The sequence below is a fragment of the Silurus meridionalis genome, chromosome 25, assembly GCF_014805685.1.
Source record: "Silurus meridionalis isolate SWU-2019-XX chromosome 25, ASM1480568v1, whole genome shotgun sequence".
Lineage (NCBI taxonomy): Eukaryota > Metazoa > Chordata > Actinopteri > Siluriformes > Siluridae > Silurus > Silurus meridionalis.
The window spans coordinates 15,765,001-15,789,068 of NC_060908.1; the positions used below are offsets into that span (position 1 = coordinate 15,765,001).

The 24,068-nt window shown below is 40.0% G+C and overlaps 3 protein-coding genes and 1 long non-coding RNA gene across 5 annotated transcripts in view; 2 read left to right on the forward strand and 2 right to left on the reverse strand.

Annotated features, from left to right (window-relative positions):
* Nucleotides 1-3,352, reverse strand: part of tmprss13b (transmembrane serine protease 13b) — a 6,442-nt gene extending 3,090 nt beyond the window's left edge. Inside the window, exons 1-6 of the mRNA XM_046839472.1 lie at nt 3,066-3,352; nt 1,862-2,039; nt 1,475-1,588; nt 1,249-1,362; nt 1,017-1,143; nt 53-148 (exon numbers count right to left, since the gene is read on the reverse strand). Coding sequence (XP_046695428.1) covers nt 53-148; nt 1,017-1,143; nt 1,249-1,362; nt 1,475-1,588; nt 1,862-2,039; nt 3,066-3,092 — 656 coding nt within the window. The 5' untranslated portion in view covers nt 3,093-3,352. The remainder of the gene's footprint in view (nt 1-52; nt 149-1,016; nt 1,144-1,248; nt 1,363-1,474; nt 1,589-1,861; nt 2,040-3,065) is intronic.
* Nucleotides 3,353-6,459: 3,107 nt separating this feature from the next.
* Nucleotides 6,460-11,357, forward strand: tmprss4b (transmembrane serine protease 4b). 2 transcript variants are annotated; one of them, XM_046839479.1, is made up of 12 exons: nt 6,460-6,616; nt 6,797-6,947; nt 7,025-7,177; nt 7,290-7,416; nt 8,470-8,592; nt 8,679-8,722; nt 8,843-9,005; nt 9,637-9,803; nt 9,952-10,047; nt 10,118-10,260; nt 10,417-10,566; nt 11,066-11,357. In XM_046839479.1, the coding sequence occupies exons 2-12, from the start codon at nt 6,830-6,832 to the stop codon at nt 11,075-11,077; spliced, it is 1,296 nt and encodes a 431-aa protein (XP_046695435.1). In that variant the 5' UTR covers nt 6,460-6,616; nt 6,797-6,829; the 3' UTR covers nt 11,078-11,357. The 2 variants fall into 2 exon arrangements, with proteins under 2 accessions (XP_046695435.1, XP_046695436.1); XM_046839480.1 differs by lacking the exon at nt 11,066-11,357 and having other exon boundaries at nt 10,167-10,260; nt 10,417-10,554.
* On the reverse strand, nt 11,231-23,773 carry scn4bb (sodium channel, voltage-gated, type IV, beta b). The gene is made up of 6 exons (XM_046839519.1): nt 23,560-23,773; nt 23,231-23,461; nt 18,024-18,190; nt 17,150-17,372; nt 16,731-16,860; nt 11,231-14,728 (listed from the first exon to the last, which is right to left on the reverse strand). Exons 2-6 carry the CDS (start codon nt 23,301-23,303, stop codon nt 14,635-14,637), a joined length of 687 nt encoding a protein of 228 aa, XP_046695475.1. The 5' UTR covers nt 23,304-23,461; nt 23,560-23,773; the 3' UTR covers nt 11,231-14,634.
* On the forward strand, nt 15,087-21,467 carry LOC124379293. Its single transcript, XR_006924399.1, has 3 exons — nt 15,087-15,330; nt 20,396-20,505; nt 20,839-21,467. It is a non-coding gene; the product is annotated as an uncharacterized LOC124379293 (long non-coding RNA).
* Nucleotides 23,774-24,068: the final 295 nt, after the last annotated feature.

The window sequence follows — 24,068 nt, forward strand, 5'->3', positions numbered from 1 at the left end:
ACTGATACAAGGCTACAGCTAGATTCAGTGCACATGTCGAACTAGTACTTACCCGACATTAACCTTTCCCTGTATGGTGTCCGAGGATGAAGAGGTCACAAACAGAAAAAATGGCGATGTCGACGTTAAGGCTCCATATTGGTAACTTCTATAAAACAAAAGTGAAAAAGTATACAAAGTGACTTGTATTGATCTCATTCATACAACTGATCAGATATGGGATTAAGGTCCTTGCTCAGGGGTCCAGGAGTGGCAAATTGGTGGTGGTGGGATTTGAACTCACGACCTTCTGATCAGAATTCCAAATCTTAAACACTGAGATACCTCTTCCCTAAATAACTCGATGCTAATAATGAAGTTTATATCATCTATGAACCAAATAAACCCACAATACAACCATGATAATCATCAATTAGATTTTGTTAATGTTTTATTTATTTATTAAATGCTAATATTGTTACAGGTTAAACGTTAACTGTTGTAGTAAATAGCGTTAATAAATATTATGTAAGAACTTACAGTAAATATGTCCTCTGGCCACCAGAGGGAGACACAAAAACACTCACTCACTTCTATGATACAGTATAGCCAAACCACCTACTGATATACCTTTGGGAGGAAACCAGAGAACCCACAGAAACTCTACACAGACAGAAACCCAAGCTCAGGATTGAACCAACATCCATGGAGCTGGGAGGCAGCAGCACCACTAGGGAAGTTGGTGGCTCCATGGTTACGGCTCTGGGTTACTGATCAGAAGTCTAAGGGGTTGAAGTCGCCAAGTTAACCCTTAAGCAAGGCGCTTAACTCTTTCTGTTCCAGTGGTGCCATATGATGAGGATGGCTGACTCTGTGCTCTGACCCAATTTTCTTAGAAACTGAAGTAAGAAAACAACCAAAAAACAAATAAAATCTTCTTCTACTCTGCCACCTTGTACAACTGCTCAGGATTGAACCAGGGCCCCTTGAGCTATGAGGTACCAAATTTCAAATAATCAAATGAATGTTTCACCCACCCTCTGAACCCGAGCTGTTGACAGGTCTGAGTAGCCAGGTTCTGATTAAAGTCAGCAAAGCAGATAGGAAGGAAGGCGCTTGAGTTCGAGGTCTTGACCTGCAGTTCATTTCCTTCACCGAACCTCACTGTAAAGATGATACACATACACATCTTTCAGCTTTCTAGCAATAACACACTGATATGGTTGTGTTATGTTTTGATTTTATGGTTACACGTTGATCCAGACTGACCGCAGATGGTCTCATCGCTGCCCAGTTTGCAGTCGGTGTGTCCGTCACAGTTGACGGTATTGGGCGAACATGTGTCTGGATTCACTCTGAGCAACACTGCCATGCCGTATCGCACTACAGGATACAGGTTATTGAAAAATACCGAGGAGCAACATGCACTTGACCTTGAGCTGCCCTGAAAACAATGTATTCTGTATAGTATGATAGTCATTAGATGTTTTCATACCTCCCAGCCAGATTGCAAGTCCAATGAGAATTAGTATAAGGACAGTGCTTCCTGAGCCTCCGTAGTAGCGAGCTTTTTTATGGTGAGTTATCACCAGTCTGCTCTGCCTCAAGTCTGTTAAGAAGGATGGAGTATGTTATTGGAACAAAATGAAACAAAAACCTTTTGCCAAATATGAAAAATATTTTGAAAGTTGGTCATTACTTTATTAAATACGATTGGGGCATCTGTCAATTTTTTGGACATCCATCCATCCATCCATCCATCCATCCATCCATCCAAACACAATTAATCTAACCATTTAATTTACCCACCAATAAACATCAATCCAACCACCTATTCAAATTGGCAAAACAAAGTTTTTTTCATTGTGTATGTGTGTTGAACCTGGCTGGTCTTGCTGTGTTGTAGTGATAACCCGTTGAGGCACTTGAGGAGCAAGTATTCGAGGAAGAGCTGGAGGAGCAACTGGAGGAGCTTCAGGGAATGGCTGGATAATGGTATATGGAGGAGGCGGATCAATGGGATTCACCACCAAGTAGTATGGTGGAGGGTTCTCACCATGCTGAGGAAAGAGGGAAAGTGATGATGCTATATGCCAGTCATTGTTCCCTTTGTTCCGGCAGTAGTGTTTCAAACTGATAACCTGAGAATAATTTGCCATTTGCCAAAGAGTCAAATATGAACACTGCTGAATGGTTGATAATCTTCAGATTCTATACTTGTCAGCAAATTCAAATTCAGAATCAGCAGGGTTAGTGCACTCTTAAAATATGGCTCCTCAAAAGTCCAATCAAATAACTAGATTGCAATGGCAGAAAGAGAGGAAAGAGAGGCTTTTTACTTTACATGTACATTACAGTGACATTTTTTCTTCGCATATCCCAGCTACGTTAGGAAGCTGGGGTCAGAGCGCAGGGTCAGCTGTGATTTCAAATGTTTGTGGTCCTTGGCATTAGAGATCTGCCCTCACTGGTGTCAGTCTGATCTTAGAAAGAAAGTATTTATACCTTTATCTCAAAGGTATTGGCTGACCTTTGAGATAAAGCTAAGACTGTATATAAACTGTGTTATAGCATTTATTACTTTGTACCATAGTTCTGGAGCAGGGGTAGCCAATCCCACCCAAAAAGGGTTGGTGTGGTTGCAGGTTTCCAACAAGACAGGGGCCATTTAAAGCTCTTAACTGACATTGCCGTGAGTATGCTTAAGGTTACCCTGGTCTGGATTTGATGTGGAAATAAACAAACCTGTATTACACTGTATCACACTCGAGGTAATGTGTGTGTGTACAGTAATGTTTATAGTAATAAGGTACAATAGTGTGACTGTGCTCACACGAGATTATTAACAAAAAACAGCAATTGTCATTCAAATCAGGCTCTTATTTCCTTCTCAGCAGGTTGCCACATTTTCTCCCAAACCTCGCAATTGTTTTCAGACCAAACACAAGCCACAATAAAGAATTGGTTTGTTTTTTACAAGAAAAAAATTTCACTTTCAATCAGGACCGTCCCGTGCTGAATTCAAAAGGAACCAAATATATATATATATTTGTGTGTGTGTGTGTTTTTATAGTGATGTGACTTACCTCTATGTTGACCTCTGTGTTCTCCATCAGCAATGAAAAAAGTGGAAAGACCAAATCTGATCCTTCTTCACAACAAAAATTCCCTCTATCTATCTTTTTTCTCTCTCTCGCGTTCTCTCTCTATCTTTCTGCTCTGTCATTTACTCTACAGTCTAACTATCATCATTACATCAAAGCCAATGCTTCCTCCGATCTCCTTCTTGTCTTCCTCTGTCATCGTCCGTGTCTCGTTAAACTGGTTGCACGAGCGTCGCACGTTCACAGAGTTTGCTTCAATCTGCAAAAAAAAAAAAGTGATAAGGCATGACCACAGACGTGTCTCCACCCAGAAGAGTCCCGAGGGTTTAAAACGTCTCAACCCTCAGCCAACTAATCACTCAGAATATTAATGATTGAATTATTATTTGGCACCAGTGAAGTTATCAGACAATGATGGTTGCTATGAAAAAGAGTTTTTTTTTTCCCATCCTGGAGTTATTTCCCTCTAACAGCATGTCCTGGTGCTCTGATTCTCTTATGATTTACCAATCCAACAACAATTTCAGGTCCTTTTTATCCATTTATCACTACACCAAATAGTATTGAATGACAAATCAATGATCAGCATCTCTTTCTCAGCAGTCATGCCATAAAAAACCTGAAAAAGGTTTAAAACATGAAGTTGTAGCTTCAATCCACTGGCAAAATGCTGTGACTGGAGACTCCTTCCATGCTTATATTTACATTTAAATTCGTAGCATGAAGAATTTATCACGATAGAGACAGAATATGGTTTGAATGTATTTATTTATTTAAATTCAACAAACATATGCATACAAAAAAGCTTGCCAATTTATTACTAATATTGAGCTGTTGCTATGGAAACAGTAAGGCATTCATTTGACTGTGCTGATACAAACAAATTAACCCTCCTGTCCAATCAGGATCCAGAGTTCGACCAATCAGGATTCAGAGTTCAGTTGATTATGCGACACGATGATATCTATCTATGACTTAGATTGGCGGGGGAGGGGTGTTGATGTTCTGCCATAAAAGGAAATTACTATGTAAATCAAATACAGATACATTTCCAGCATTTAGCAGACGCTCTTTTCCAGACCGATGTACAAAAGTTAATCAATCTATTAATCAACACTGGTTTACTAGGTTGCAAAATGATGATACCATCAGCCTAAAACTGTGTTGACAGGAATTATAGCATACTTTTATTTATTTGATTTTATTTTATTAAAGACATAAACAGGCAAGAGTTTGAGTGTTTCAGGAGGTAGGCTGTCACTCATCTAGGGGATGCAGTGGTGGGCGGTCAGGGTCGGCAAAGCCTTCTCTAAACACTATCAGAAGCACTGACCTACATTTACAACCCAAATTCTAATATTTCTTTCATAAAATTGTATTAATTTACTCCCAACAGTTTATTCTCTTCATTTTATATCGTTTCTCTCGGCTGCACTGCTTCCAGTACGTGTATGTGGATGTTAGATTTTTTTTGTCCAATCAGATTTCAGTCTCTATGTGCTGCCATGTCAATCTAATCTGCTCAGAGCCTTCAGAGTCAGTACTGCTGGACTTTTTACCTCAGTCTCTATAAGAAATTAGTCTGTTTCTCTAACCAATTAGATTTAAAATTTGCCTCACAGGGCAGCTAGCCAGCCCAGAATAGCGTCAGCATTTTTCTGTCCTCTGATTGGTTGGTCAGATGGAAATTGTAGTAGCCTGGCAAAACATGTCTGTAGCGATCTGCACAATAAAACATCTAAATCAGACTTTTTTATGCCTACAGAGGAAGAGAAATTGATCTGGTCTCGGACATACTTAAAAATCCATTTTCCAGAAAAGCTAGACATCGTGAGGAGGTCGGCCAAACCCCGAAGCTAGCTAGCGTGTCTCAGCCTGGGAAAGGGTTTGTTCACCACTTCCAGACCAGTGCATATGACCAGCCTCTTTTTTTATGTTTTTTTCATGTTGTTAGACAAAATAATAACTGGGTGTCTTGCCTTAGTAAAATGGTTTTCACCCTACATATGTAAAATGTTTCTCTTTCTGTAATGCCACATGTTGTTATATTGCGTTTTTGTATTGTATTGATGGTTTCTATAATCGCGACGTGATAGTGGTGCATTAAGAGGTGGATTAAGTCAGGTACGTCCCCACTGGAGGCCCAGGTACCAAATGCACTGCCCACCACTGAGGGGATGTATACCTCCATCTTCCCCCGAGAAAAGGTGGGACCAGTTGAGCTGTGCTAGAGGATCTGAGATATTACTTAACAATACATGGGGCATGGAGTTGACTCTGAGGCCAGACCGGTTTTGTTCTAAAGGTCAAACATATAGGGGCTGCTGACGCTTTCTCTGCTCAGCCTCATTGGACAAGTTATTCCTATGTTCCTGAGCAGTTTCTGTTTATCGAAAAACCGTGAGAGTGTGAACACCAGGGTCATATTTACTGTCTTTTATCTCTTCTTATCTAGAGCGAGGAACCAAGTCAGTGAGGAAGTAAAGTGAATTGAAGTGAGGGTAAGGAGAGGAAAGGAACGTGAAATCCTTCCTGACAACACTTCATCATATATCGGAAAACGATCTTGCTGTATGGAGAGGATCGATCCTACCTGGAATTTTTTCCCTAATAGTTAAGATGAATTTACCTAACGTGAACAGGAAACTATTACTTCTTCCTCTGTACCAAATCAGAATTCTATAGTATCATCTATTAATCGAATGATATTAATGACTCACACACTGATTGATTTCTATCACACAAATGAGGTCACGTGTGTTGTGGCGAGTTCGAGTCTGGAGTTTCTTCATCATTTATTCCTCTCTAAATGTTCTGCTCGATGTAATCGGAACGTAAAGAAACCTTATGATACAAAATCCTTCACTAATGTTATACAAACAACCAGAATTTCAGTTTCTGTAGATTCTGCCACCTGCTGGACGAGTTGAGACATGCACTGCATCATGGCTTTATTATTATTGTTTGTTTTGTATTTGTTTGCCGTTTTTGTTCACAAGAACGCAGTCATTCTGACACGGTACCGTTTCTATAAAATCCTTCTCGTTCACATTTCTCAGTTAAAATCTAAATTCTATTCCATAGCAGCTTACATTTATCTCAATCAAATAACTAAGTAGCAGAATGATTTAAGGGCCATGCTCAGGGGCCCAGAATTGGAAGTTTGGTGTGGCTGGTATTTGATCTCATGACCATCAGATCTAATGGCTAAAGCCTTAACCACTAAGCTACAACCTCACCCAGTTAAATGAGGTGGGACCCGAATGAAGGTTAATGAAATTTAGAAGAAACACAGACCTTCCTGAACCGAGACTCATCTCTAATTAAACATCAGAAGCAGCTTCAGGTCTTCAAGGGATTATTATTAAGGACACCTGATGGACACGTGATGTCATGGGTGATGTCATGTGATCTGGGCATTCTCATTGGTCAAGGCTGTCTGTCAGGAGGATATGCTCTAGTGCACATGGTCTAGCCACCCCACACACACACAAAACAAACAAACACACAACTATAGACGATTAGACAACAAGGTGAGTGTTGGAGATCTACACACTTGTCATACACACTCACACACACCTATACACAGTAAGACAAGTTGAATGTAGGAGAGCTACACACTTGTGATACACACACACAAAGACAACAAGGTAAGTGTTGCAGATCGACGTACTTGTAATATACACACACTTACAAGCATTACTGTGTTTCAGATCTACACACACACACACACACACAGTCTGGCCATGTCGAGGAGGTTATCAAAGTTGCAGACGGAGAGGAAGAAGAGGCTGAGGTTTGCTCTGATGATCTTCTGCTGTGTTCTGCTGATATTAATAACCCTGGCACTGGCACTGCATTACAGTAAGAAGAGCAACTGATATATAATGTAAAGTAAAAGTTTATATAGAATTTCCAACTAAAATTTCTCTTTCTCTCAGTCATCAGGCACATAAACTCGAAATTCTACTTCTGCACTGAGTCGATGGTGTTTGTTCCCATCAGAAAGTTGTGTGATAGAAAGTTCGACTGTGATGCAGGAGAGGACGAGCTCAACTGTGTGTCCAGCCTGAGGACCAACACCACATACCCCGGTACACACTCACAACCCACCTGACCACCCAGTGTATCCGAATATGTGTGTGTACATGGACATTGTCATACGTGTGTGTGTGTGTGTGTGTGTGTGTGTGTGTGTGTGTGTAGTGAGATTGATGGGTGAGAGTTTGGTTTTGCAGGTTTTGGTTAAGGACAACACATGGAGCACTGTATGTGCAGACAACTGGAGAACCCAACTCACTCGATTAGCCTGCCAGGACCTGGGATACACCCAGTAAGTACCCAAACAAACCCATGCACACTTGTGTAATACAAATACACACACTGTGTGTGTGTGTGTGTGTGTGTGTGTGTGTGAGAGAGAGAGAGAGAGAGAGAGAGAGAGAGAGAGAGACACCCCCCAATTACAGATACAAAAACACACACTTTACTGACCAGTGGTGGATGAATGATCATTTTTATCACAAGACTCTTCACTTAATCAACTCGGTTTATGTGAAAAGACTCGAATGTGACTCTCAGCACACTGATCTATTAATAGAATGATATTAATGACTCACACACTGATTGATTTCTATCACACAAACGAGGTCACATGTGTTGTGGTGAGTTCGAGTCTGGAGTTTCTTCATAATTTATTCCTCTCTAAATGTTCTGCTTGATGTTGAACTGAATGTCAGTGATCAGTAGATTCACCAAGCGCCAATCAGCACGAGTTTAAAACAGATTGGTGACCTGATTGACCAGTTACGTTTTGATGCTCATAAATAAAAAGGAACGACTGTAAATGTAAAGTATAAAGTAAAATATTTGACCATGAAATGTGCAGTGAACGTAAAAGTTTTTCCAAATATAAATACTTTAGTAAAGTACCGATACGTGAAAAAGCTACTTAAGTACAGTCACAAATTGCATTTACTTTGTTACTGTCCACTGCTGTTACTGATGATTGTAGAATGCAACCATGAATTGGTGGGAAAAAGTTGTACATACATGTATTGCGTATGCAGATCTGAGATCGCCAAGGTTTCCAAATCGAGGTACTAAAGAAGCCTGAAAAGAGCTAAACGAGTGATCGGTGAACCTTAGCTGATTTATCCTCGCTGTGGAATTTGAATTTTTACAGAGTAGTTAAAAACTTGTAATGATTCCTTGCTTGTAATAGGGGTTGGGTTGGGGTGGTGCATTGAGCCTCTATTTGCTCCTCCTGCAGGTCTTGTATCACTCTTGGAGAAGATAATAACCAACGACTTCATTTCAGGCAATGCCACTTTGGGTTTGTTCAAGTTATTTCAGAACTTTCTGGTTCAGGATTGTTTCGTTGTAGGAGCCCTCGGAGTATCCAAATACCTGTGCGGAGTCTCCATCCTGACCTGCGGACTTCCTTTAGTGGCGTCAGTAACGAAGGCCAAGAAGCAAGCGCAAGCATCCAGGATGTACTCGGTGTGAGGTAAAGAAAATTCCACATGCTGCTCTAAGTCTCTGCGTGAAATGGTCTAGTATTCAAACTCACTTTTTAACATGGTGTTCCTTCAGAGATCAGTGCGCCTCAGGTTCAGTCATATCGCTGTCTTGCTCTGGTAAGTGTGTGTTGGGTTTAAAGTCCAAGCTTGGTGTTGGACCTGAACCCCCTGGAAATAGCTTTGAATTTCTCTGAAGACTTTGAGCAAGGCCGCATTGTTTTTGTTTGGTACGTGTAGACTGTGGTGAGGTGGTTGGTGAAGATCGGATCGTCGGCGGTACGGATACAACGATCGAGTCGTGGCCGTGGCAGGTTAGTCTCCGCTGGGACACGCAACACGTGTGTGGAGGATCGCTAATCTCGAAGCGATGGGTCATCAGCGCCGCTCATTGCTTCACTGGGTGTGTATACGAGCTTAGTGCTCCAAACGTGTGCATCTGTAGTCAGATTTAAACTCCAAATAGGATCCCTGAAAACACTAGGGTTACGAAAACAGAAACTAAACTGGCAGGTCTACCTGTGATTTGACTGAATGTAATCAGTTTGAACCTGCCAAGGAAGTTACTAAGGATGAAGGAATGAAGTAATTGTTTTTGCCTCATGACTTCACTTTTGCCTGCATAAAACACCCCAGGACAGAAAGTTGCTTTATACTTGTCATATGTACATCCCAGTACAGTGAAATTCTTTCTTCACATATCCCATTGACTTAAGGAAGCTGGGGTCAGAGCCCATGGTCAGCCATGATACAGCGCCCATGAAGCACTAAGGGTTAGGGGCCTTGCTTTGAGGTCCCAATAGTGGTGGCTTGGTGATATCAGGGGCATGAACCTTCCGATCAGTAAACCAAAGCCATATTTGTATTTGTATCTCGATCATATTGATTTCCTCACATGTTCAACCTACTGTGAATCCCTATTCTTTAAACCCATAAAGTTAATATCTAGAAACTCCATAGCAACCCGCATATTACCAATAAATGTTCCCTGCGACAATTTAACATCTGTGCATTTTATTCTTTTTCTCTCTCAGAAGAATTAAAGAACTGAGCCAGTGGAGTGTACTTCTGGGCCAAACCTATATAACAACCTCTGGGGGGGTGTCCGTGGAAAACATCGTCCTTAACAATGCCTACAACTCCGTCACACATGACTATGACATCGCCATGGTCCGCCTCGCCTCCGATGTTCTTCCTGGAGGTGTGGCTTCCGTCAAATCATTTGTCTCTTTGTAGCATGGTTGCTAAATCTTGATAAATAGTTGACTATGGGCTCATCTTCACTGTGTCTCCATTTATGAACTAGGCGGGGCCAGGGTAGAGATGATAATTAAGCTTTATTTTTGCAGCCTCCATCCATCCAGTCTGCCTTCCCCCATACCAGCTGTCAATCACGGCAGGAGACGAGCTCGTTGTGACTGGGTGGGGCGTTGTCCATGAGAACGGTAAGTGGGTGGAGCTAAATAAAGTGATCACTGACAGATTCTCTGACCCCGTCCTCCGCCACGCTCTCAGGCCAGCTGTCCAACGTCCTTCAGAAAGCCACGGTTCCTCTGATTGACAGGTCCACGTGTTCCAATGCATCCATCTATGGTTCCGCCGTCACTCCCAGGATGCTGTGCGCCGGCTTCCTGAAAGGCGGAGTCGATTCCTGTCAGGTGACCACCACTACATCGTTGATTATTTTACTGGAACTGCACGACGTTGAGTGGTTTATTCCTGCTCTCGATCGGTCTGTTGTTGTTTTGTTGCCCGTACTCTCCAGTAGACCTAGAAAAACATTCTAAAGCAATTATTTGTTTGTGTGTGTGTAGGGGGACAGCGGGGGACCGCTGGTGTTCTTGTCGTCCCGGTGGCATTTGGTGGGTGTGGTAAGTTGGGGAGGTGGCTGTGCTCGGAAAGGCCTTCCTGGAGTTTATACCGACGTCCGACAGCTACTGAACTGGATCTACAGCATCATGGTTGTGAGTGTGTGGGAATGTGTATTGTATGTCTGAATAAAAGTGTGTGTGTGTGTGTGAGTCTGAGAGTAAGTACTGTATATGTATTTTTGTGTGTGAGTGCAGGTTTTTGTGTGTTTGTGTGTGTAGCGTGGGTTTGCTGTGAGTGTGTGTGTTTTGATTATAAAGTCGAGGCTGTTTTTTGCTGATTTAGAATCTGTGTGCAGTTTGCATCATTTGAACGTCTGAATATTTAAAAATCCTTGATTCTGATTGGTCGTGGGGGTTGGGGCTGTTGATTCAATTTTGATTGGTGACGTGTGTAATGCTGATACCACAACGTTTTTGCTATTTTTTTTTCTCTATAATTTAAACAGAAGGACTCTCCAGTGTCAGAACAGCCTCTGAAGCTGTAACTTATTTGCAGCATCAGACTGTTTTGAGACGATGTGAATATGAAAATAGTCTTAAATTAGAACTGAAATAAATGAAACATCACCACATTTTTTTTGTCCCATTGCAGAAATATCCCTGACGGTTTGCTGCTGTGGAGATGTGTCAGTGGGAGTAGACGTTATAGAATTGTGTGGTCATGTCTATCGGGCCACGCATTCACTGTCTGCAAATTATTTCTCTACATATGAGCGGAAACGTTGGGCATTTCAGGCACTTTATTTTAATTTAATATTTTGAGTGTTCAGATTTTTGTAGTGTTTACAATACAGACACAAAGGTTGTACCATGGCTTGTGTTTTAGCTCTGTTACTCGGGGAAATGATCAGGAATTAATATTTCAATAAAGAGATTGAAAGGAATTGAGTGTACATGGATTTTCTCGGGGGGATTGTTAACTGGGATTCAAGGGAAAAGCAAATAAATAAATAAATAAATAAATAAATTGTTGGATTTTAGCCACTGTTTTCATTTTTGTTAGTTTTATTGTTCATTTGTATATCTATTTATTGAAAATAATTTACAATGTCAATTCTCAATGTCATCTGTACCCAGAATTATTATAATTTTTTCTTTTTTTAATAAAAATAACCAGGCATTAAAAAAAAAATTGTTTTTACTTCTTAATTTACTGCATCCAGTCACTGACACGGCATCGTGCACAAATGAAAACATTTTTTCAAATGATGTCATCAGCATAAACTTTAAAAAAAAAAATATATATATTGTCTTGAAAGATGGTCAAATAAATAAATGAATAACCAAATAATTGCATTTTGTAATGACGTTACTATACACCGTCGGTTAGTTTCGACCTCTGATCCGACTTTGCAGTTGTTTGTCCCCTTGTTATATCTGCCGAATAAAAGGTCTCACATTCACATATTTTAAGATTTGCAATAATTATTGGCACACTATATAGATCCCCCCCTCCCCCTGCATTCATTCACTCATTCATCACCGAATCCAACTTTCGATCGTTTGGTTCATAGCTACAGTACGATTTTTAGTTTATTGCTGAAGGATCACAGTAACAGGAATCCTCTCCTTCTTTTGGTTGGATTTTCTTTTAATACAGTGCTTACTATATACTACAAACTGAGCTAGAATCACTTAGTGTAAATAAAACGAGGAAAAAGTGCATCAGGCGTCATGAGCGAGGTTCGAAACTGAAATTAATCACAAGGTGTTTTTTTTGCTGTAATAAATTAATTTAATATAAAGTGTATGTACACAGAACCTGAACTGTAATCGGAGTTCTTCTGCATAACTATGAGAACGGATTCTACTGTATTCTGACATGTTTTATAATGAATTTTTTCACCCAGAGGTCCCCAAACGCCAATTTACGACCCAGTAGCAACTCTTCCACTGCCTGATTCTGGGTCACAACCCGGCATTTGAGACCGTCTGGTTTTACACTATGGTCAAAAAAAGAGTTAAAAGACATGACGTAATAGAATCTGATCTCAGAAGAATGTTTTGGGGAAATTGTCAATAATAGATATTAAACTATCATTTATTGTACGCTTTTTTAAGAGCTTGTTATTAATGAATGTTAAACTCGCATCCCTTGAAACGTTGTTTTAAATTAGGAGGTAAGAATTGACCAAGAAATGGTGAGAAAAATACAAATCAGCCTTCGTAAAACAGTTGTTCTTTGCAGTCGCTATGGAGAGAGAGATCATTTGGCAATTTTTATGTCAATTAATGATAACCGTTCAAAAAATGTTTAAAAATTGTATTGTTCAGTTATAAAAGGTTGAAGAGCCCTGGTTTAAGTCTTTCACCCCAATGGTGGAAAAAAATATCAAGATCAAGAAAACAGTGAGGACAAAACAACTCCATTTCCCAGAAAGCCACCGCCGACCGCAATATCAAACATGGCTGCCATGAACTACACTTCCCACTACAACCTCCAATACTCTTGTCAAATATACTCACGAGAGACACAAAGTGTACAAACTTTAAAGTATTGCTCAGTTGTTGCACTTGTACTTTTGACATTACCAAGTAGGTACAGCCAATACAATTTTTGTCAAAAGGGTGGAAACAATTAGTCTTCATGGTTTTTGAGAGAAACATTAGACCAAACTAGGCAATGAAACAGTCCGAGTTTTGTAAAGCGTCATATAGAGAGCAAACAGTGGTCTGGCGTGATATCTATCATAGAACGACCTGCTCTGGGATGAACTGCATCACAAGAAAAAATCTCCCACTAATGAACAACATGAAGTTTTCCAAGAGGCATAGCAAAGTATTTCAGCTGAATTTTCTTAGGCACGAACATGTCCGATGCTGAGAGTGCGTTTTTTTCATTGAAAATAAAGTGGAACAACTGGATAGTTCTAGATTTGTTTGGTTAAAATAAATGTTAATAGTGTCTCTCTAATAAACTGAAGTTTTACAGGCACTTTACTATCAAAAGTACTGGAAATAGTATTAAATAAACAAACTACATTTCTTCTCTTGTTGCCTTGAGTCTGTTTCTGTTTCTTCTTTGACTGATCGACTCTCCTGCTTTTGGAAACAAGAATTCCTCTCAGAAAATGATGGCTCAGTGATTCCAGGATACATGGCTGAGGGACATGTTGACGGTGGGAGAAGGAGTAGTTCCAGGTCAGATTGATATTTGAAAGTAAGTATCAATACTGGTATTCAAAGTATCGATATGATATCAGGATCATTGCTGTGTTGACCTTAAAGCATTAAAATCAGAAGATAAAAACAGAAAATAAGGTGTATATTTTGAAATCCATGTACTGAACCTACATTGTATCACACTTGAGTTAAAAGGTTCCTAGATTCACTTTCTATATTCAGTTCCTTTTCCAGTGGTAAAACATCTGGAGTTTTGCCCAACAACAAAATTGAACAATAGAAATAAAATTCAGTATTTAGTATAAACTACTACGCATGATGTGTGGATGCATAACACGGGCCAAACCCATATACTTCTATATATTTCTATATTCTATATGAGCTCATGCTGATTGAAATTGGCTTATTGCATTCATTTCTGTTTTGCTAAGTTAGGATCGTTAGTTTTCTATTTTAGTATTTAAAGCATGAGTTTGTATTACAATACAGCCTGTCTAAGTTTAATACCTTTTGATTTTGTTATTATTTCATAGAAAAATTGACTACTTAATCTCCGCTACTGCTATAGTAACTTTGTTATACAGTATATCGTGTATTTAAATTGTATAGCGCTAAGGTGAGTGAATGTTCGGCTGTCGCCATGCTCTCAAAATAAAAACTATATTCTAGGCATTTTCAAGTGATCCGCTAGCAGCATCTACACGTATCTAAAGGGGGTTTTTTGGTTTGCATTCTGTTTTAATTGCATCACATTACTTCTTTTTTCGTGTGGTGTGTGCACATGTGTATTGCATTAGTGCAGTCCTCCCCACCCATAGGTGGCGACAAAAGCGTCTACAGGCACCTTGTTTTAATCTGAGCAAAAAAGTAAATCGACAAATTATTAGAAATATTAATGAAGGATTAAATACTTCTGAAACTCAAAATAGCTTCATGCAGTTCCAACTGCTGAGTTACGCTGTACATTGCATTCAGATATAGAAATGTGTGTGTGTGTGTGTGTGTGTGTGTGTGTGTGTGTGTGTGTGTGTGTCACTCTCAAGGTTTCTTCGGTGTAGGTTTGGGAGTCGCTTTGGTGCCGGACAGTCCGTTCTCCGTATTATCAATCCCTGAGGAGACGAGGCACTCCTTACTGCAGACCAGAGAGAGAGAGAGAGAGAGAGAGAGAGAGAGGAGAGAGGGAGAGAGGGGGGGTATGAGAAAGATAAGTGGAGGAGAGAGAGTGCGATGAGATAAAGAGAGACAGAGAAAGGGGTAATAGAGAGATGAGAGTGAGAGAGTGGAAGAGAGGAATATTAGAGAGATAAGAGCGAGAGAGAGAGAGAGAGAGTGAGAGAGAGGGGATGATAGAGATAAGATAAGAGAGTGAGATGAGAGAAAGAGAGACAGAGAGGGGGATAATAAAGACATGAGAGAGAGAGAGAGAGAGAGAGAGAGAGAGAGAGAGAGAGAGAGATGGATATGAGAGAGGGACAGTGGGATATGAGAGAGAGTAAAGTCAGACAGAGAAAAGAGAGAAAGAGAGGGAGAGAGGGAGAGGTGGGTTATACTGAGTTAAACCGGGTTATTTTTTCCTCCTTCCCCCCAAATAGCCCTGTGATGTCACACTGTATAACGGCGGCCATTTTGAGGACACGGTGTCACTGTGTCTGTGCGCCGTTACGGAGATTTTGCTTTATTTAGAACATCAGGACTGCATCTGTTTCTTTTTTCTGCTGACTCAGCAGTACAGGCGTAAGTACACGAGCATCTCGGTGTGTTTTCTGCACTTTGACACGAATACTGTAGGTTGTGTTCTGCAGTAAAGCGAGAGAGAAAGTAAACCACAGAATCACAGGGGGGTCCAGGAATTACGACCAGTTTACTGTTAAATCCCACCTTTAAGCCACACACAACAGCATCACGCAGGCTTTCTGATGGACTTTAGGACACTGTTAGACTCAGTCTGCGTCTCAATCAATTAAGCAGACGCCCCTTATCCAAAATAACTTAAAATTACACAAATGAGCAGTTGATCAGTTCGAGCCCAGGAGTGGCAGCATGGTGGGTTTGAACTCATATCCTTCTGATCAGAATTCGAACATCTCATCCACTTCCCCAGGGCACTCATCAGGAAGTCTGCTATTTTAAAAGCCATCTCACGTGCACTGGAATAAATCTGTCCCTAAGCAAATCCCACAATGCACAAGAGCATCCAAACCTCAATCACACATGATCCTGATCTGGTGCTTCATGTCGACTCAAACAAACCGTTTATTCAATAATCATTAGAAAGCCACAAAGACGATGACACGTCGAGGTGAAAGGCTTCAGGAAATATGACGTTATTTCTTGGTAGGGAAACAGTCACCATTGGTGCATTGTGGGAATTTTGAAGGTTTGAATGTTCCCTTTGCTCCCATTTTCACATTCTGCACGTGTGATGGGTGAACAATTCGTTCATTTTGAACGAGTCTTTAATGTGACTCAGAAAAACGAGTCAACTCAAAGAGTGATTCGTTATTGTGGAGGCACATGAGCAAAGCATTGCAAAATTTAGATTCTTGTTGGTTCTTTTGACACGTGAATCCCATAGTCACTATTCTCTTATATAAATACATATATATATATATATATATATATATATATATATATATATATATATATATACATATAAATGATTGGAACTATAGTTAATTGGTGTATGTAGACGTGTCGGTGATCTGCTTATTGAACATTTTACACTTTATTTTATTTCTGATCAAAGGAACAGTATAAAATAAATGAATCAAATGAAAAAAGATTCGTTCATTTTGATGAACAAGATTCGAAGAACCAAGTCACTAAAATGATCCGATCTTGTCATCACTAATCGATGTTTACTATTTTAAACGTTGCCACAGTTAAAGGTTGGTATAAATTAGGGGGTGGGTCTAAGCGTCATCATTGGTCGACCAGCTCTGGAGGGACGGCTCCACCTTCTTTAGCCGATCAATCGAAAATGGGAGTCACTCTAAAATGGAGGTTGATCTAGACATACATCTTCTCTAATCCAGATACATTTGAAAGCGCCGTTTTAGTCTAAAATATAAGTTTTTGTGAAATGTCTTTTCATCAACAATCGATAAACAACAAATTATTCAAACGGCTCCTACTTTTTCTCCTCGAGCTTGGCAAGGACGAAGAGCGTCAAGTTCTTCAGCAACATGAAGATCACCAGCAGGGCTATGCAGCCTCCTATACACGACACGATGATCTTGGTCAGAGTGTTATCCACCACTCGTACTGGTTAAAGGATGAGAAAAGAAATGAATGACTCCTGCTGCTTTATTTCATTTACTGAGAAAAAATACATCATATTTTTAACCCCTTCATGAAACATGTTTCTCAGAAATCTGATTTGATAGAAAGTTGAACATGAACAGACACTTCGAGCTCAATCGAGAGAAATATGTACATTTTAGCAGGTGAAACATGTTGAACTGTGATAAACGTTGCTTAAAATACTTTCAATCCCAACTTCCTTAGCAGTAAATTCCAGCAGCATGAGTGAATAACCCAGAGTAACACTCACGTTCCTCGACTACGGAGAGTGTGAAGATGGCGCTGTGGTTCTTGCCCATCTCTTTCGGGTTCTTTCCAAAGCATGTGTACTGACCAGCGTCCTCAAAGGTCACGTTCCAGATCATAATGGACACATTGTTCGTCTTACTGTTTCCCATGAATTCCACACGTTCTCTGTAGATTTGCTTGTTTACCGGCTCAGCATGATCCGTCGGGACCACAGAGTCCATCACCTGGTCAGGTGACACAAGTGGAGTCACGTGACTGGTGAACGGACACATTTACTTATTAGATTCAATCCTAAAACCATGAACTCAAAACCTGGACCATTCAAATTCAAATTCTGGACCAGGGGCCGAAGGGATCTTGTGAACATGTACACGATATGGACTGAAGTATTATATCCAGCCAATGTGAGGTTCTTCCCCAAACTGTTACCTCCCAAATTTTTCCTTTATTTGAACAAGGAGACCTGTTTCAATGACAATGCCCCTGTGCATAAAACCATCTCCATGAGGATCTGCTTTTCATAATTTGGAAGTGTGTGAAAAAGCTTCTGCTACAGAGCTCTAAACGCTCTATTGAACACCTTTGGGATGAATTTTTCAGGCCTCCTCTTCTCTCCTCTCCTCTCCTCTCCTCTCCTCTCCTCTCCTCTCCTCTCCTCTCCTCTCCTCTCCTCACCTCACCTCCATCATTACTTTACTAACACACTTGTGGCTAAATGAATCGCCACAAAAATCTACTGGAATATCTTCCCAGAAGAGTGGACCATACAATACAATGGACTAAATGTGGAACGGGACGTAAACAAATCCCCCGCCCCACCCCCTATGTATCATGCATTATGATGCCCACAGATGTGGTGTTCCCAAATGCCTCACCTTCACCATGGTGCCGTTGTCGTTATACTCCCATTTGAAGTAAAGCCTGTCGATGCCGATGCAGCTGATGTAGGTGCAGGGCAGCAGAACGTCGCTCCCGTTCACCGCCTCCAAAAATGGGACCTTACCGGTGTTCATCTCCAGAGCCTCTGCTGTCCAGTACACACCTTACAGAGTGGAAACAGGAGAGAGGATCAGGTAGCATGTTCTACAAGAACTCTGAGGAGCATCATCACTATTGCAGGCTCCTGGGGGTTTGTAAATGCTTATAATAATCGGAGGGTAGCACTGATGCAGACAGACAGACAGACAGACAGACAGACAGACAGACAGACAGACAGACAGACACAGATACATAGATTGATACATAGATATAAAACAATTAAAGAACAAATAAAAGAAGAAAGAAAGAGAATATGGATCGATTGAATGACGAACAGACAGACAGACAGACAGACAGACAGACAGACAGACAGACAGACAGACAGACAGATAGATAGATAGATAGATAGATAGATAGATAGATAGATAGATAGATAGATAGATAGATAGAAATAACTTTGTCATTGAACAGTACAGGTACTTAGCCATGAAGTACCTCTTTCTCGTTCTCTCTCTCTTTCTCCTCTGTCCTCTTTCCTTGCTTTTCACTCCCTCCTTTTCTCTTGCAGCAATGATGCTGCAAAATCTCATTCACAAAAACAGCTCTGCACTCTCTCTCTCTCTCTTTTTCTCTCTCTCTCTTTCTCTCTCTCTCTTTTGCCCTTGCTCTCTCTCTCTCTCAGCTTTCTCTTCCTCTCTCATTTGTCCTTGCTCTCTCTATCTCCCTCGCTCTGCAACGATGGCGTGAACCTTCACCGGGTCTCAACCCGGACATCAATTACTTCTTGCTCTGTCCACAACACATTAATATTTCTGAACGTTGAAAAAATGCTGATAAAATGCAAATATGTTCCTGCTGGGAAAAAAATATCCAATATGAGACCCGGACTCCACCCCCAGATCCCCCCAACACCCACAACCACAAAATATAACCTAATGTTTGAGGATCAATCGCTTAGCAACCACAGAATAGTGTTAGCTTTAAAGTCTCTGCGATTTTCGAGTGAGAGAATCCTGAGAGACGTCCTTATTACAGGGAGAAATTTCTGGAGACAGAGACGTTGTGGAGACACTGTAGTCCAATACACGGGGTCAGGAAGGTTTCTATCGATATTTGCAATGTGTATTTATAGTACGTTGCGGCTGGGTTGGTTTTGAGAACTGACTAATGTGAAAGAGCAGAACTGCATTTGCTCTCAAATGGAGGGTTCTTTGTTAAATTTAGCTTTAAAGCATTTACGTCCACAAATTAGCGAGCTAAGCTACCAGCTACTGACTCACTATAACAACAACAACAACATTAAAACTTTAGAAACTTTATGAGAATGTCCCGGTTTTTGGATTGTTGCCTGTGTTTTGACCCTGGACTGTTTATTGGACTTTGTTTTTGCCTTTGCCCCATTACCTCTTCGGCTTGTTTTATTGTTTGCCTGTGCCCCATTGCTCAGTTGACTTTTAATTAAAGCCTGTTTTCTCTGTGTGCATCCTGCATTTGGGTCCTTCCCTCCCATTCACCCACATAGTCACCCGCATTTTCTGACACAATGTCATTCATAACTATCTTCAGCATAGAGAAGAACAAGAAGTAATAGTAATGGTCTCATAGACAGAAGGATTCAAGGGGCCTACATACAAAGATTAGTGGGTTGTTCTCCAAGAAATATGGAACAACCTACCTGCTGAGATCCTTTTAAAAACTGTACCTAGAAGTACAAGTGTGAAAAAGCTACTATGTGCTTGCTGATCATCCCAAAAGGGATACCGGTTTACAGGAGTCTACCAAACAAATGTCCTTAGAACAATTCAGAACGTTCTGAGGACAGCACTGATCGATATCCATGACGACTGAATTTCCTGTGTTGATCGCGCGACTGGTATCTATTTATATCCATGTTCTGAAGCTGCTGGTCCAGATTAATCTTGTTTTCGCTTCCTGTACTTCCTCCTGATCCTAGATAGGTGGGGAGCAAACTGTGGTAGCGACGTGAATATGATGGATTTCTGATCAGAAGGTCACGGGTTTGAATCTGAACACTGCTGGGGCCTCAACAGCTCAACTATATACCTGAGATATAACTGAGAGTCGCTCTGGATCAGGGCGTCTGCCAATAATACCTGCCTCACCAAAGTGCCAAAGGTCCTAACAGCGATTATATTCTTCTACTTTTATCTGAGGAGGCTTTAAAATGCACACTGCACACGACTGCATGTGACTGCGACATGGAAATTGTCCAACTTTTCCAAATGTTATCTTGTGTTTTGTACAACAGGGTGCAGGGAGTCGGGCTCCAGCCCAGCGTTTCCACAGTTCGGTGTTGAATTCGCTGAAACGTTGTGATCTCAGCCAGCGGAAATGGAGCAGTATGAGTATTGATTAAAAGTGGGTGTGGCCTCGCAGGACTGCGCTACAAGCTTACACACACAATACACTTAAGCTGAGACTACAGGCTAATGGTTTTACATCTGACTGGGAATTTGAGGTGTGGCAGTAAACTGGTCTACAGAGATAAGTTCAGTTTAAATAGCGATATAATGAAGTCTAATCATTTGGAGTGTTTTATTCCTCTGATACCTTCTAACGTTCCACACATTATTATTCTCTCCTGGAGATGAATGATATGTATAAATATCTCACACGCTGCACATTTACAGCCGTTGTCAGCTTGTGTGTGTGTGTGTGTGTGTGTGTGTGTGTGTGTGTGTGTGTTTGTAGGCAATGCTGCATTGGCTCAGATCACTGATCCTCATCTCCTATTGAGGGACTGAGGGACTGAGGGACTTTTATCAGGTTCATGATAAAACCTTTAACTCACTGAATAAAACCAAAAAAAAAGGAAAAAGGTTGAAGGTTTCTGAGTTTCCAGTTTGTTGTTTGGTTGTAGGTCGAACCTTTACAATGTTCAGCTTTGGCTTTGTAAAAAAAAAATTATAATAATAATCTAGTGGAACTTCTTCCCAGAAGAATGGAGGTTATTACAACAGCAAATGGGGATTAAATGTGGAATCAGGTGGTGCATAAAGCGTATCCCGATCTGATGCTCAGGGATCTATTACAGGAAATGTTTAAATAAATAAGTTAGGTCGATTTGTAGAAAACTTTGATGTTTCCAAGTTTCAAATGAAGTTTCCATCATTACTAATTAGAACCAAGTTCTGAGAGGAAAACTTGAGGGACCATTTCTATATACTAATTAGCATACTATGTAGCACTATGAGAAATCCAGATTTTTATTGTGGTATTTTTTATACTTTTTATAACTGTACTATGACTTTCATACTACAGTGACATAGTAATTAGTATGGTAGTATAAAGTCTATTATATTATTATATACTTTTTAGTAGTGCAGATTTGAGCACCATAAAAATTTTAAAATAAAATCCACACTATTATATACTCTTTAGTACTACAGTATGAGTCCCATATTATTAGTATTTATTAATTTTTTTTTTACATATTATTCAGTACTGTAACATGGGATATATTTATATGTAAATAAATCTTTTAGTATGGAAGTATAGATTCCATAGTTACTATTATATACTTTATACTGTTATATACTATTTAGTACATAACAGTATAATTTCCATACTATCTACTTGCATCCTTTAGTAAAAAATTATTTCGTATGGTATGAATTTAATTTTTTTCTATTCTGATATTTAATACAATAGTAGAAATTCCATACTATTTTGAATATTTCATTTATTTCTGGTTTAAGAATTTCATGATATATATATATATATACACATACACCATTTAGTGCAGTACTACAGTGACAATTTATTTAGTATTTATTTAGTATATTTCTTTTCCTGGCATTGTCGTGTATGTTTTCAAAAGAAAACATTGACACTGAGCTCAAAGTGCGAGGTGGAAACTAAACAAACTCGCGCTCGGCCACTTTTGTGAGGGAACTTAGATTAAGGTACACTGAATTCATACTATTTTAACATACGTTTTAGTATAGCAGTATGGATGGCACTATTGTGCTTAAAAATTTTACTTACAAGATTGTGTGTGTGTGTGTGTGTGTGTGTGTGTGTGTGTGTGTGTGTGTGTGTGTGTGTGATTTTGTACTGGTCTGATAGATTGAGTTGAGTTTCTAATGACTGTAGCCTGGCAGCAGTGTCAAGTTTTTCCACACCATTTAGTGCAGTAGTACAGTGACAATTTATTTAGTATTGAAGTATGAATTCCATACTATTTTTTTTTTATTTATATAGTACTATTTATTACTGTTGTAAGAACTTTATCCTATTTTTTAATTGGACAAGACTGAAGCCTTATGAAGAAGCATATGCAAGCCTGTAGTGAGATGTAAAGAGTGACCAGTTCCTGCCAAACATTCCTGTAGTTCCCTCATTTGGCAGCGATTGTACACCTTCGATATTCTTTATATCCTGATTAATAACTTTCAACAATAAACTCTTGCAGTTTCTTTAGCTACTCTTTTGATTCTTTTGATTGTATGTTGGAAGTTCATCTTAAAGATGTCTGAGATGTTTGTAAATATGATATTTCTGTCTAAAAAGGGTGACTTTTTATATCTACCATCACCAATATTAATATTATTATTATTATTACCATTATTATAAATATTAAGTAATATAGTAATATTATTATTACTCAGTAGTAGTAGTATTTTTTTGCTATCTTGACGTTTAGAAGTTAAATATACGGTACATGTTTACATACTTGAATTCAGGCAATTTTGCAATGATTATTAAATGTGTAATTAATATTAAACTTTTATATAGAAGGTTGCGAATGATTTCTATGCTGTGGGGGTGGAGCATTGTGGTGCGAGGGCGGAGCCTGTAGCGGTTGGCAATAGGAATCTCGCCTTGGGTGCCAAAAAGGCTAGAAACGGACAATGTAGAGCCTGTCAAATACGCTGCCTTGATACACTACTGAACTTTATCATACTCCACCAATTCAATAAGATCCTGCGTTATGTTTAATACAGTAGCACAGATGAGAGTTACCTCAAGTTACTCTGAACCCTTTCAAGGTTTAAAGATCCATTAATGACCAAACTTAAGTTTTTTCCCGTTTATATAATGTAGATGAAGGAAAACAGAGGGAAAAAAACAGCAATCTTACTGAACATGATGATCAGGACAAGGCAGATGGAATTCCTTTCTGGAAGGAAACTTCTAGATCTCAGTATCTCCATCTCTCAATCCTTTCCAATGATACTCTGCTTCTCAGTATTCCGTCCGTCTCCCCGAATCCACGCTTGGAGGCCTTGGAGAACACCGTGCTGATCTTCTAAGAACTTTGTCTGCTTCCTTTGTTCAGCATTTGGTTTATCTTCAAGATGCAAAGGACGTCCTAGTAGAAGTTCCAGTTAATAAGGAAAGATCCAGGTGTTTCTGTGTGTGTGTGTGTGTGTGTGTGTGTGTGTGTGTGTGTGTACATGTGTATTTTACCTCTTCTGATGCTCAGGTAACTCTGTGTCCTAGAGAGAAATCCAGAGGACAATACTCCGAGTCAAAGCGTCTTCAGGATGTACATCGGTTTTCTTCTGCTCCTAATGTTCTAGCACACGTGCAGTCACACGCCATCAGTCATTGAATACACACACACACACACACACACACACACACACACACACACACACACACACACACACACACACTGTCTCTCTCTCTTTCCCTCTCGCTCTCTCTCTCTATCCCAGGACAGGAGAACAGCAGTGCGCTTTCTTTTTACTGCAGACTAAACACATGAGCCTCTGTCTCACTGCTGAAGAAAATCTGGCTCAGACTCAACTTTTCTCTCCTCTGGCTGCTTGACATTCTCTCTCTCTCTCTCTCTCTCTCTCTCTCTCTCTCTCTCTCTCTCTCTCTCTCTCTCTCTCTCTCTCTCTCCCTCCCTCATCTTTTTTTTCTTTCGAAGTTGGACTTCATTCTGTTACACTCACCCCGGTTCTTTCTGC